Source organism: Aegilops tauschii, chromosome 4 (genome assembly GCF_002575655.3).
Source record: "Aegilops tauschii subsp. strangulata cultivar AL8/78 chromosome 4, Aet v6.0, whole genome shotgun sequence".
NCBI lineage: Eukaryota > Viridiplantae > Streptophyta > Magnoliopsida > Poales > Poaceae > Aegilops > Aegilops tauschii.
The window spans coordinates 112,261,981-112,275,324 of record NC_053038.3 but is presented as its reverse complement, the minus strand read 5'-3'; the positions used below and the strand labels follow the sequence as shown (position 1 = coordinate 112,275,324).

Below are 13,344 nucleotides of genomic sequence, written 5' to 3'. Positions count from 1 at the left end.
TGCGTGATCCTAGAGTTAGAGTTAGTAAAAATTTAACCCAAAGAGAAGAGTGATCAGAATCCCAGAGTAAAGGAGCGGAATAAAAGATCCTAATCCCACCCATAGGTGATGTGGGCCCATAAGCCACACAACATAGTTAGTAAAATAGTTTTTTCTTTCAAATCTAGACTCAACATCGATCAAGGAGTGTGGAAGGGTTTCCTACATGTAGTCGGCTCTGATACCAAATTGTGACGCCCCCGATTCAACCGTGCACTGATCATACACGCAAACATGCACAATCAAGATCATAGACTCACATGAAGATATCAAAACACAACTCTACAACACAAAGGATAAACTTAAGTTTTATATTACATGCCAGGGGCCACGAGGACCCGAATACATGAGTCATCAAGCAAATAGTATCTGAGTACAAACATAGTTAGACAAGTTTTGCCTTAAGAAGGCTGAGCAAAACAACGCCACTAGATCGAAAGGCGAGGCCTACTGCCTAGGACCTCCGGACTACTCCTGGTCGTCGGTCTCCACGTAGTACGCTCCACTGGGGGGACCTCCATCTGCGGCGCCATCATATGTTGCGAATATCCAGGTCGAAAGAAAAAGGGGTAACAAAGCAATCGTGAGCACTCATCCAAAGTACTCGCAAGACTTACATTAGATCTACACTACATATGCATCAGTATCAAATGAAAGGGGTAGTATCTGTGGACTAAACTACAGAAATGCCAGAATAAGGGGGAAGAAGCTCATCCTATCAAAGACTACGTCTTCTGGCAGCCACCATCTTGAAGCAATAGAAGAGAGTAGCTGGAATGGTAACAAGTATCATCATATAGCAATAATCCTACCCAGAGATCCTTTCCTCGTATCCCTGAGATAAAGCGATCACCGGGTTGTATCTGTCACTTATCTAGGTGTGTTTTATCAAGTATCCAATTTTAGTTGTAAGAGGTCGGAATACAACTCCAAGTCGTCCTGTTACCGTGGACACGACTATTCAAATAAATTACTTCCCTGCAGGGGTGCACCACATTACCGATACGCTCGATTAGCTCTGGTCGGACATACTTTCCTGGGTAATGTCCGGCCTCGGATGATCAACACGCCGTAGTCCTACCTAGGCTCTCCAGAGAATTCAACACGTTGGTCTAAATCCAAAGTGCTCAGGGGTCTTGGGCCCATCGCCCTTTGCACTCCTACATGTTGCGTGACTGGCCGGGACCAGACCTGGCTACCTCTTTATACAAAGAAGGTGCTTACGTGGACCACTCAACAATTAGCCGTGTCTCTGAACTGTGACATCTGGATTGCTTTCAGAAGGAACGTACGACGCTGAGGGTCCCATAAACCATTATGCCACGTGGCGGTTAGTGCGTATAGGCCAGCGACCAACTCTGATCAAATACCTAATCTCGTTAAGCGTGTAATTCAGGAATAACCACGGACAATGACTAGGAACCAGGCCCACCTCTCTCCTAGGTGATCTCAACCTGCCATGTCGCTCCGCCACAAAGAATCACTCAGGGGGCCATCGGGATAAAAGCCCTTTCAGCCCCCAGTCCGTGAATCACTCGCGGGTACTCTACGAGCCGACCCGACTTTAATCATATCAGGTATCATGTATAGTATGTATATATATACCCTTGATCATCGCCCGAAGGGATCACAATCCGATAGTATAGCATGGTAGACGGACAAGAATGTAGGGCCACTGATGAATACTAGCATACCTATACTAAGCATGTAGGATAATAGGTAAGTATCAACAGTAGTAATAAGGACAGGCTATGCAGCAGTATAGGATCAACTGATAAGGCAGTAACAGTAATACTACTCCAATGCAAGCAGTAGAGGGAAAGAATAGGCGGTATCTACATGATCAAGGGGGGTTTGCTTGCCTGAAAGCTCTGCGGAAAAGGACGGGTCATCGTCGATGTAGTCGTACCGGGTGTCACCGGCAGTCTCGGGGTCTACTGAAAGAATAGGGAAGAGGGGGAAACAGATAAATAATGCAGCAGACAAATGCAGCACAAAGCATGTCATGGTACTATGTGATGATAAAATGCTCTAATGCAAGCAACCCTAGGCATTTTAAAAGAAGAGGGAAACAGTATATTGGTCCAGGGGAAAATGTCGATGTTCGCTATGTTAGAGGGGTGTGGCAGGTATGTGGATAGCATAAACACATTCGTTATATTTTTCTGATCAATTTTCATATATAAATTATTATAATCCGGGTTACGGTTTATTTTATATGATTTTTCAAAGTTTTAAATGATTTTCTAATTTTCTGGATTTAATTTAATTCGGAATTAAATTAATATTTAATTGCTATGGGTACACAGAAGTGTACTCAACAGTTTGTACTAGTGGCTGACAGTGGGGCCTGGTGGTCCAGTCAGCAGGGTCAACAGCAGTTGACCAGTCAATGTTGACTGGTCAACAGGGCCAGGGGGCCCACCTATCATAGTCTAGGACTTTTCCTTTCCTTTTCTTTTTCTTTAATTGGAAACTAATTGAGGGTTACCCCTCTAATTAAAATGGGCTTGGCCCCATTAGGCAGTGGCAAGAGGCCACAAAGGGGGTGGGCGTGCACGTGCGTGAGCGCGGCACAGGCCATGGGCGCGGCCGGCCGGAGCAGCGGCGGGCGGCGGGCGAGCGGGGTGAGCGGCGGGCGAGGCTGCGCGGGGAGCGGCGGTCGGAGGCGTAAGGCAGGAGTGGCGGCCATAGCACGGGCACACATGGGCAGGGGGCGTGGGAGCGGCGACAGGGCGCGAGCGGAGCAGAGCGAGCGGCTACGGGCAGCGGCAGGCGGAGCGCGACGGCAAGATGGCGAGCAGCAGCAGGCCGCAGCAAGAGGCGGAGCTAGGCATCAGCAGCAGAAGCAGAGCAGTGGCAACAACGATAGCAGCTGGGCAGGCACGGGAGCGGGCGAGCGGCGCGAGAAGAGGGGGAAGCGGGGGATCCGAAGGAGGGGGCTCACCGGGAGCATGCTGGCGAGCTAGAGGAGGCCTGGGTGGTCGGAGTCGAGGGGATCGACAGTGAGGCGGGGCGACTAAAGCTTGGGAAGGCGGTGCGGGTGACATGGAGGCGGGCTCCTAGCTCCGATCAGATGGTGAGGAAGACGAAGGAGACGGCGATGGAGCTCCTGGACATGGTGGTGCGAGGCGGGGCAACCAGTGTCTGCGTGAACGACGGCGGTACGACGACAATGGCGTCGGGTGGCTAGTGGAGGAGAGCAAAGCAGCGTGAGGGGCGGGAAGAGGGAGGACTAGGGTTCGTCCAGGGGTCAAGGGAGTCTTGTAGGCGCCGGGGGGCGTGGATGGCCGCCATGCATGGCCATCGCCCGCGGATGGGCGCCACGACCTCCCCTGGCTCATGTAGAAGGAGGAAGGAGACATGTGGAGGGGTATGGGCTGGGCCTCAGTGCACTGTGGCACTTAGGCCCAATTGCACAGTAGCGTTAGGCCCCTTTTACCTTTACTAGAGGGAAGAGGCGCGGCGGCACGCCGCCCCCATCAGAAAGCCTATGTGTGCGCCTATGTTGCTTATTTCAGTGAGGGGAACAAAAATAATGCATTTGAAAGCCGGCTGATGGCGTGAAAGTATATGGGTATTTAGCGAGTTGATGCTGGTCCTTGTACTTTCTTATTTATAGAAGCTAGGAAAGTCATATCAACATGCAAGGAAGTTATTTTCCACATGAAAGAGCATGGTGTCATGGCTAACTATGCCAAGGATCCGGACAACATTGCTACCGCCAGCAGGAAGGAGTTGGGACAGGAAGATGGTTGGTTGTGCCATTGGAAGTTTGGTAGTGTGCTTGTTATATATATATATATATACATATATTCTTAGCCACTGATATTTGTTTCTATTTGTTTATGGACATAACATGACCATGTACATTCATACATGCAAGGGAAGAGTTTGATTAGCAAGAGATCCTAGAAATTTTTACTGCCAATCTACATGCACACAAATTTAGAAGTTTCATAGTCCATCAGAAATGTCTTATAGCCAAATAAAATAATCGTTCCATATGTTCCAAGCACCAAAACTTTCTCTAAGGAACTCACATATCTTTTTACACAATCAAACTACCATTTAGCCCCCAGTAAAAAAAACTAAGAAGAATAAGAAAGGGAGACAAAGAAGAGGTAAAACATCACTAAACACGAAACTGGGACGGGGAATGAGGCCACATCTGCATCAACAATGCACTTACTTAAGCAAAAGTCGACTACTGCTAGCAACTGCAGAACTTCCAAAGGAAACCAAGAATGAATATATAATACAAATCTCAGATATAGTATAAACCTAAAGAAGCAAGTAAAATTGTAGGATCAATGAATATCATGTGAAGAAAATAGACCTCGACAATTATGCATATGTAAATAGCTTGTAGTAAACTTAGCCAAGGATGACCATGTCCATAAGGATAAGGAATTCCCATCCAATTTCTCCACCTTCCAGCCATCTATTATGAACTGGAACAACCTTATCCCATTTGCAAAGAGGAATTCAGGTTTGGTCTCCAAATACGACTCGAGGCAGAAGCACCTAGGGCATAGAAAACGAATCAGAAGAACGACACCTCAAAGAATAAACTACATATGTAGCCGAATAACACACAACGGTGCGCTACTTGCTTTCGTGGCCTCCGATGTCGCACGCCAACAACCTTGGCCATGGCGTTTCATTCACGAACGCCAATGTTGTGGCCTCCCACCTGGATATCAAGCCGAGTAGCGTGAAGAGCAGGGTTGAGATAAACAATGCCTATTGTGAGTCTCGTCCAACGAACGAAAGAGTCTGCAGTTCGCCTGTCGTGAAGATTTGTTCGAGGGGAGGGCGTAGCCCGGCAAATCGAGGGCGACGCGGTAGAATGCAGAGGAGAAAGACCGGGACAACATAAGGGCTATTAGGTCGTCCAACGCCACTTGAAGTTCGTGGTCCAGGAAGGTGCAGGTTGCAGGTCACAACATGGCGGCTGGGTGAAGGCGTGGTTGTGTGTTGCTGGAAACGTCAAAGGAGATATGTCGCTGAACACATCTACTGCCTCGGCCTATTGTGTATGTGGTGTCGCTGTTTACTGGGAGAGAGAGAGAGAGATTTTAGGGAGGCAGAATAAGCAAGACATGGAAGTTACCATTAAACGGTGAGAAAACCCCGGGTCAGTCAAAACCACAAATAAATGTGGTAATAGGTAATTATTAAGCGGTGAGAAAAACTTGAATCAGTTAAAACCACAAATATTCAGGATAATAAGTAACTATGCCCATGATTAGACCTATGGAAGACGTGGCCAGAAGCCAAACGCAACACGGAACCCAAATACGTAGCATACACGTGAACCAACATGTAGTTGGATGGTTAGGAGAAAAGTGGTATTTTCAACCCACCGGGGTTTAAGTCCTAGACTTGCACTGGTGCTCACATTTTTTGGGACTTATTATAGTCTTTCCGAAGATGTGCGTTCAGAGGGAAAAGGTGTTCCCGTCGTACGAAGACGTCTATGGTGACTTCGTGAATCTCAAGATAATGTGTCGGCTCAGTCTCTTGTAAGTGCTCATAGAGATAGGGTGTGCATGCGTTCATTTATAGAGATGGACAGTGCGTATGTATGAGGGTCTGTGCCGTATTAAAAAAATACACAGTATATATGTGACATTCAGTGGCAAATCCCAAGGCCTATAAAAAAACTGAAAAACAAATGCTTTATATGTGTACACGTGTCGCGGGAAGAGCAACCATCTCTCAGCACTGAGAACGCCTAGGAGGGCTTCTAGCTTAGCCACTTTTATTCTCTTATATATTCTTTTTCTATTATTCTTTATTTATTTTTTGTTTTGCATTTCTTTTATACAGTGTTTGATTTTTTCTGAACTTAAAACTTAGCACATAAACAGTATGCAATATTTGGAGTTAGTACAATTAGTTGCAAAAATATTCGGAATAGTATACGTATTTATTTATATTAAATTGGTTAAATAAAATGCGTATGGGTCAGTTATAAATAGCTTAGCGGCATCTAAATACTTCAAAAAATGTTGGTACATTCATAACAATTAGTTAGTGAATATTTGCAACCCAACCTACATTTTTATTTTACCTTTTGAATTTTTAATTATTCAACTTGCATTTGAATTTGAATTTGAATTTGGTTTTCAACTAGCGGCAATTAAGCTTAACAAAAAGTGGTGACATGGCATCATTAGTCAGAGATCACTGTAGCTTAATTGTAGGGGTGTCACAATGAAGATCCACAATAAGATTAATGATTAAACAAGCCTCCATCTCCAGATGAATACGAATATTGTTATACACCCTAATCTTACAACTTGGAATTCCTCTTACAATGGTGATGATGAAACGAAATGAGTATGAAGGTGGAAGAACAAACTAGAAGGATCTCTGGTGGTTCTTCTTCTCTAGACCTCTTCTCTCTGTGTTCTGGATGGTGTGGTAGTGGCTAGGTCTCTCTAATGGTGTGTTCTCCTTTACGGAAGTTGTTCTTGTAGATGATGGGGATCCCGTGGCCCCTCATATGACTCTCCATACAAGCGCACACGCTTCTATGGTTGGCCGTCTTGCGTTGTGGTGCGCCTGATGGTGAATCCTCCAACATGGAAAGTGTTCCATTTGGCTTGATTTGGAGTAATACTCCTTGATTTCCTTCTATATATGCTTTTTTGCCAAACTATGGAAAAATGAGTTTTCTTCTCTCTCGAAGGATTAACGTTAGAAATAACCGGGAAATAATCAAAACTTGATGAAAACCAAGTCAAAACTCCTTATAAAAAGTCACAAATTCTAAAGCCATCACACAAATACGGAGTCCTTGTCTTGAACGACAAGGCTTCTTGATTTTTCTTGTAGATCTCCATGGGCCGCCCAAAGTGGTCTCGACTGGAGCCGACATAGGGGTCCTCAGCCCGGCCCACCAGGCCTAGAGTTGACATGGTGAGAGCCCCCTAAACAGGACACCGTCAATAGTCTCTGAACCGGTCTTCAACTCTGGTCGCACCATGGTTTATCCGAGCTACTCGTCATCTTCGACCGCCGATCATGAAGCTGGTCCTACGAGAACTTTCCCCGACCCGTATCTTCTTGTAGCCGAGCTTTGATGTCAGACTACATCCGAGATGACGTAGAACACCTCGGTATTCTAAAAATGTTGAAGCAGTGGGACCGAGCTGCACACCGAAAAAGTCTCCCGCGCAGCCGGCCGCTCGCAGCCAACCTCCATGTTGGACTATTTCCGAAGTGGCGTGCACCACCTCAATCTTGAGTTGTCGATGTAGATGGTCAGCCTCCCAGGGAAAAAGTTGTCCAGACAAGCCGACTTCCGCGAGCCGATTTTTCATGAATGTTTTTGGACTGGTGCAATTTATTCTCTGTCGAGATATACAACCAGTATCCATAAAGGTGTGCGTCGGCTTAAAATCTGATATGCACCTGAAGGATAGAATAAAACCACTAATCCCAGTAACCCCCGAGACTCAGGTTGATTCACAAAATCGCCCTGAGGATTGAATTCTCACTTGGCAACATACTTTAAAAAAAGAGGTGTGCAGTAGCCCCCGAGCCTCAAGTTGGGCGCGAAGGCTGATTGAACCTAGCTATTGTCGGCTTGAGCCCCCCGAGTACTTGAGCCCCTGAGGATTGAATCCGGCTATTGTACTTCCCAAAGACTTGGACTGATTGCCTTAAATTTAAGTGGCAAAAGAAGTAAGGCAATCCAGCTATTAGCCAAGCACTTGAGCCTAAATTTAAGTGGAAAAGAAGTAAGGCAATCCGGCTATTGGCCGAGTACTTGAGACGACAAAGGAACAATAGGGAAAGGCTTCAGAACGACTTAAGAAGAAAATACTTAGACTGTTACGACACATATTAAAGTGAAGGATTTAACAACCCCCTTTCTGCCTTGACTTAGGTAAATTACTTAGAACGATTAAAACGAACAAGGAGAACAACATATTTATTCAACACATATAAAGCATGACCAAACTAAACAAAAACTGAAATTTGTAATCTTTTAAGTATGAAAGCGACTTAGCTGATTTTACGCTCGCAGTGTTGATGACGTAGTCGAGGCTTGCAGATCTCCTGTATCAAAATCTAATGACCCACGATCCATTTCCTCCTTCAAATAACCACCGCTATTCCTCTTCCCCCTCCAGACGCGCACGTCTTTCTCCCTCCTCCCACATACCACCAACCAGACCGCCTACTCACGGCCCCATGTGGCTAGAGGTGCTCCTGCACGAGCCTCGCCGCCTTCCGCCCCCTTGGCCATCCATCTAAACCTTGACGACATCGGATTATCTCCGGCGAGCCCGCGCCCCACCCTCACCACACACACACACACACGCGCGCGTCCGAATCTTCAACCCTTGCCCTCCCCCCTTTGCCTGGGACGCCACTACTGCATCGTCGCCAACTTGTAGTTGTTCCCGTCCGAGCCTAGCCGCCGTTCCCGCGCCTCACTGCGATTAGCGCTGCCTTGGCGCTAATGCCCAGTTCAACCGATGCAAAATCTTTTTTAGGTAATACTCCCTCCATCCCATAATATAAGACATTTTTACAAGCTAGCAAGCTATGTATGTTAGCTTACAAAAACGTCTTATATTATGAGACGATGTGGGATATTTTTTAGCCATATAAAATCAATGACATAAGACTTTAATGTGCAATACTTAGGGCACATCTAGATGTGCTTAGCAAAACTGATTTTTTAGAGTCGTTTTCAGGTACTCCCTCCGTTTCTAAATATAAGTCCTTTTAGATATTTTCATAGTGACAAGATCCCGATGTATATAGACATACTTTAAAATGTAAATTCACTCATTTTGCTTTGTATGTAGTCTATATTAGAATCTCTATCGAACAGGACTCGTATTTAGGCCGGGAGTTTTTTTTTTTGAGCGGTAGGAACGGAGGGAGTACATGAGAAATAGCAAGGGAGAAAGGAAAATTGGCTGCTGCTACACCTATTTGGAGAATCCAGTCCAGCAGTGAATGGTCACGTCACTTTCAAGGCCCAGTCCGGAAAGCACACGCCAGCCAACTCACCACCCAGAACCAACCAAACTCCGACCACACGGAAAACCCAACCTTTGCTTCCCCTTCCTTCCAATCCACCAGATCGACGATTCGCCATGCTCCCCCGTGCACCACTCCGGCCATGAGCCTCGCGCTCCATGGCGCCGCCCCGTGCTCGCGCCCTCCTCCTGCCGCTAGCGGCGGCCACCGTCCTAGTCGCCTCCACCATCTTCCTCTTCGCCGCCGCCGGCGCCAGCCGCTGGCGCCCCGCCGACACCGGCCTCCCCGTCCCGGCCACCCCCGCCGACTTCTCGGCCGTCCCTATCGGTGTGAGTGTAACATCCGCCGCCAAGGGTAAAGAGCTCTCCTTTCTTGATGAGAATGGCCGCCCCGACGACCCCAGCTCCGGCTCGGCGGCGGCTGCTGAACCTGGGAGATGCGACCCCCGCGACGCTGCCGTCAGGGTGTTCGTTTACGACATGCCGCCGGAGTTCCACTTCGGGCTGCTCGGCTGGGCGCCACCTCCCGGGAACGGCGGCGGCGTCTGGCCTGACGTCAGGGGCGGCACAGTCCCGCGCTACCCCGGTGGGCTTAACCAGCAGCACAGCGTGGAGTACTGGCTCACGCTGGACCTCCTGGCATCCTCGTCAGCAGCACCGTGCGGTCCGGCGGTGAGGGTTGCCGACTCTCGTGATGCGGACGTGATCTTCGTCCCCTTCTTCGCGTCCCTCAGCTACAACCGCCACTCCAAGGCCGTGCCGCCGGAGAAGGTAAGCAGAGACATGTCCCTACAGGAGAAGCTCGTCAGGTATCTGGTGGCGCAGCCGGAGTGGAAGAGGTCCGGCGGTGCCGACCATGTCGTCGTTGCGCACCACCCCAACAGCTTGCTCCACGCCCGATCGGCGCTGTTCCCAGCAGTGTTCGTGCTGTCTGACTTCGGGAGGTACCACCCCAGGGTTGCCAGCTTGGAGAAGGATCTCATTGCGCCATACCGACATATGGCGAAGACATTTGTGAATGACACGGCCGGGTTTGATGATCGGCCAACATTGTTATACTTCCGGGGAGCCATTTACAGGAAGGAGGTAATAATTGTGCTTACTAATCTGGTTCTGCACACTGCAAACTAAATTCTGTATAACCTATGACTATGAGACGCCAATCATGACATACTATAGTGGCACTGCTTAATTCTCGCAGAAGCCTGCTGGTATTTGCCAAGTAGGTTTAGCTGATGCAGAGAATTGGTGAGATTTATATCGAGTGACATAATTCAGAATTTGGTAAATTGTCGTAATCGAATCATTAGGCTGAGACTCTATGATGGGTGGAGCGATCATTAGGCATTTCTTAGGCAAGATCTTAAGATTTCAGAATTCCAGCTTTGATGTGTTTTCAGTTTTAGCTGCACAAGTTACTGCTATAGTGCTACTACAAACTGCCATATTTTGAGTTGTGGCTGATGGTAGCAAATGTTATTAGTATTAAACCGTGTACATTATGCACCAGCTAGTGCTTCTGAATACACGATGAGGCAAATTGGATAGCTTGGCGCCATCTAAAACTTAAAACCATCAAGGTGGTTCCCCTCACCTTGGTTGAGATGAATTAAATATACTCAGAAAAATTTCAGCCTTATGCATGAATTCGGAACACAATTTGTGCATCTCCTTGATTGCTGGTAGATAGATGTTGTGCATAAGTTCTTATTTAAAAGATACTCCCTCCGTCCCATGATATAAGATGTTATTACAACCAATGGTTGTAATAACATCTTATGTTGTGGGATGGAGGGAGTAGTATATATTAATACATGTTGCAGATTTTAACCCCATTATGTCTGTATGTGAGAAAACTAGTGTTTGGTGCCATGATATATCACATCATATTTTCTTTTCCAGGGAGGAAACATTCGGCAGGAACTATATAATATGCTCAAAGACGAGAATGATGTTTTCTTTTCCTTCGGAAGCGTCCAGGATCATGGTGTCAGCAAAGCCAGCCAGGGAATGCACTCATCAAAGTTTTGCCTAAACATTGCCGGGGATACCCCGTCTTCCAATCGTCTCTTTGACGCTATAGTAAGCCACTGTGTCCCTGTTATCATAAGTGACGACATCGAGCTCCCCTACGAGGATATCCTAGACTATTCAAAGTTCTCCATCTTTGTCCGTTCCTCTGATGCTATTAAAAAGGGCTACTTGATGAGGCTAATTAAAGGCATAAACAAGCATCGATGGACAAGGATGTGGAAGAGGCTCAAAGAAGTGGATAAACATTTTGAGTACCAATTCCCATCTCATAAGGATGATGCGGTTCAGATGATCTGGCAAGCATTGGCCAGGAAGGTGCCGTCGATCCGACTGAAGGCACATAGGTTTAGAAGATCTTCAAGATCTGAAAGAGGAAGCAAATAAACAGGAAGGAGGTGTATGTATTGATGATGTGCTCCAGATGATAGGGCAAGCAGTGGCTAGGAAAGGTGCCTTCGGTTCGGACGAAGTCACATATGTTTAGAGGATTTTCAAGATCTGAAAGAGGAACCAAATAAACAGGAAAAAGTGTGTATGTATCTTGCTTCTAGGCTAATCTAACACAGCATTCACTGACACTGGCACATCAGTTGCATTTTCCCTTTGAGGAACATTGTAAATTAGAAGATTCAGGTTGAATGTTTGGTTATACCTTGGAACAAAAACAGATAGCTCAGACTTTTATTGGTCCAGTTGAATGTATGTTAGGAAGGCAAATGCTTATTGTTAATGTAACATATACTCCATCCGACAGATAGCTCAGAATGTATGTTTGCTCGGAGTTTATCCCACTTCTATAATTTACTTCAAAATAGTCCCCCTGTCTGGAATTAGTTGTCACATAAATGGATAACTAAAATATGTCTTGATACACTCATTTCTCCGAAATGGCTAAAAATGGATGACTAAAATACGTCTTGATACATTTATTTTTCAAACAAATATTTGATACATTCATTTCTCCGACAAATATTTTCAGACGGAGGGACTATTTTGAAGTAAATTATAGAAGTGGGATCCATGCTAGCTGTTTCCGATGATGTTGTGACCAAAGCGATTGATCTCATGTGAATTTATGTTGTGTATTCAGAAAGGTCCAGCATAAAGGCAAATCAAAATGTTTGGGCTCCTTCGATTCAAAGGATTTTCATAGGAATTGTTGATGATTAGAATCCTTACAAAATTTTCCTATGTTGGTTGTTTGATTCATAAGATTGAGTAGTATATGAACTTTTTCTAAGGATTTTTTATACTACTTCCCATTGAATTTTTAGCATTTACTCAAAACCTTTTTGCAAAAAATTCTTCATTTTTCCTATGTTGCAATCAAACAACCCAAAATCCTTCCTGTACGTTGCGATGAGCGTGACATTCGAATCCAATCTTATGTTCTTCCTATTCCGGCATTTTTAGAATCCTGCAAATCAAAGAGGCCCTTAACATTACATGTAACCTCTGCTATACCACTCCAAAACCGCAGGCATATCTTTGAAACAACAGGACACAGATTTCATGATTCAGCACATATAACTGGAAAACGTTTACCCGTATCATCAAAAAACATTCAAATAACATTTGAAGAGTCAACGAAAGGATATATTATCATATATTTCACAGTATTAAGCTGAGACACAAGTATACAACGGGCTCGCAAAACATATTACAACGGCATTTCTTTGAATCTTTGTCTCATACAAATACAATTCATACTATTACAACAGGATCCTCCACTAACAGGCTGAATCTGCATGGCAGCCGTCAACCAATCAGAGAAAGATTACAGCGCGCAGCTCCTAAAGAAATTAGACACCTTATTATAGGTAAACTATACTATCACAGTCTCCGGGTCATGTATTCGTCTCAAACAGGAAAACTGGCACCCTTCCCGCTTCGAAGAGAGGGATCAAAGACACCTGCAGAATAATAATAATCAGAATTCTGTGAAATTTCAGCAAATCAACATCCATAATAGCATATTACTTTCTACTATTATGGATGTTGATATATGTAGTATTGGACAAGAGATTAAACACGAATCCGCAAAAAAAAAAAACCCATACTACTTGATATGCACTTCCGCATGAAAAATATCCTACTCGACAAAAAACATACTACTGTACCCACTAAAAATATCTTCTTAGAAGAAACTTGGTTAGAACCCAAGAAACGGAGAACAATTTACTCAGGAATACAAATAGCAAGTACAAGAAAAACGAATAAAAAGAAATCGATCAAAAAAAAGATGAAAACCCTTCCAAGT

The 13,344-nt window shown here is 45.4% G+C and overlaps 1 protein-coding gene across 1 annotated transcript; it reads left to right on the top strand.

Moving 5' to 3' along the window:
• Window positions 1–9,033: 9,033 nt before the first annotated feature.
• Window positions 9,034–11,841, top strand: LOC109773625 (probable arabinosyltransferase ARAD1). Its single transcript, XM_020332328.4, has 2 exons — window positions 9,034–10,136; window positions 10,953–11,841. Exons 1-2 carry the CDS (start codon window positions 9,210–9,212, stop codon window positions 11,466–11,468), a joined length of 1,443 nt encoding a protein of 480 aa, XP_020187917.1. The 5' UTR covers window positions 9,034–9,209; the 3' UTR covers window positions 11,469–11,841.
• The last annotated feature ends 1,503 nt before the right edge of the window (window positions 11,842–13,344 follow it).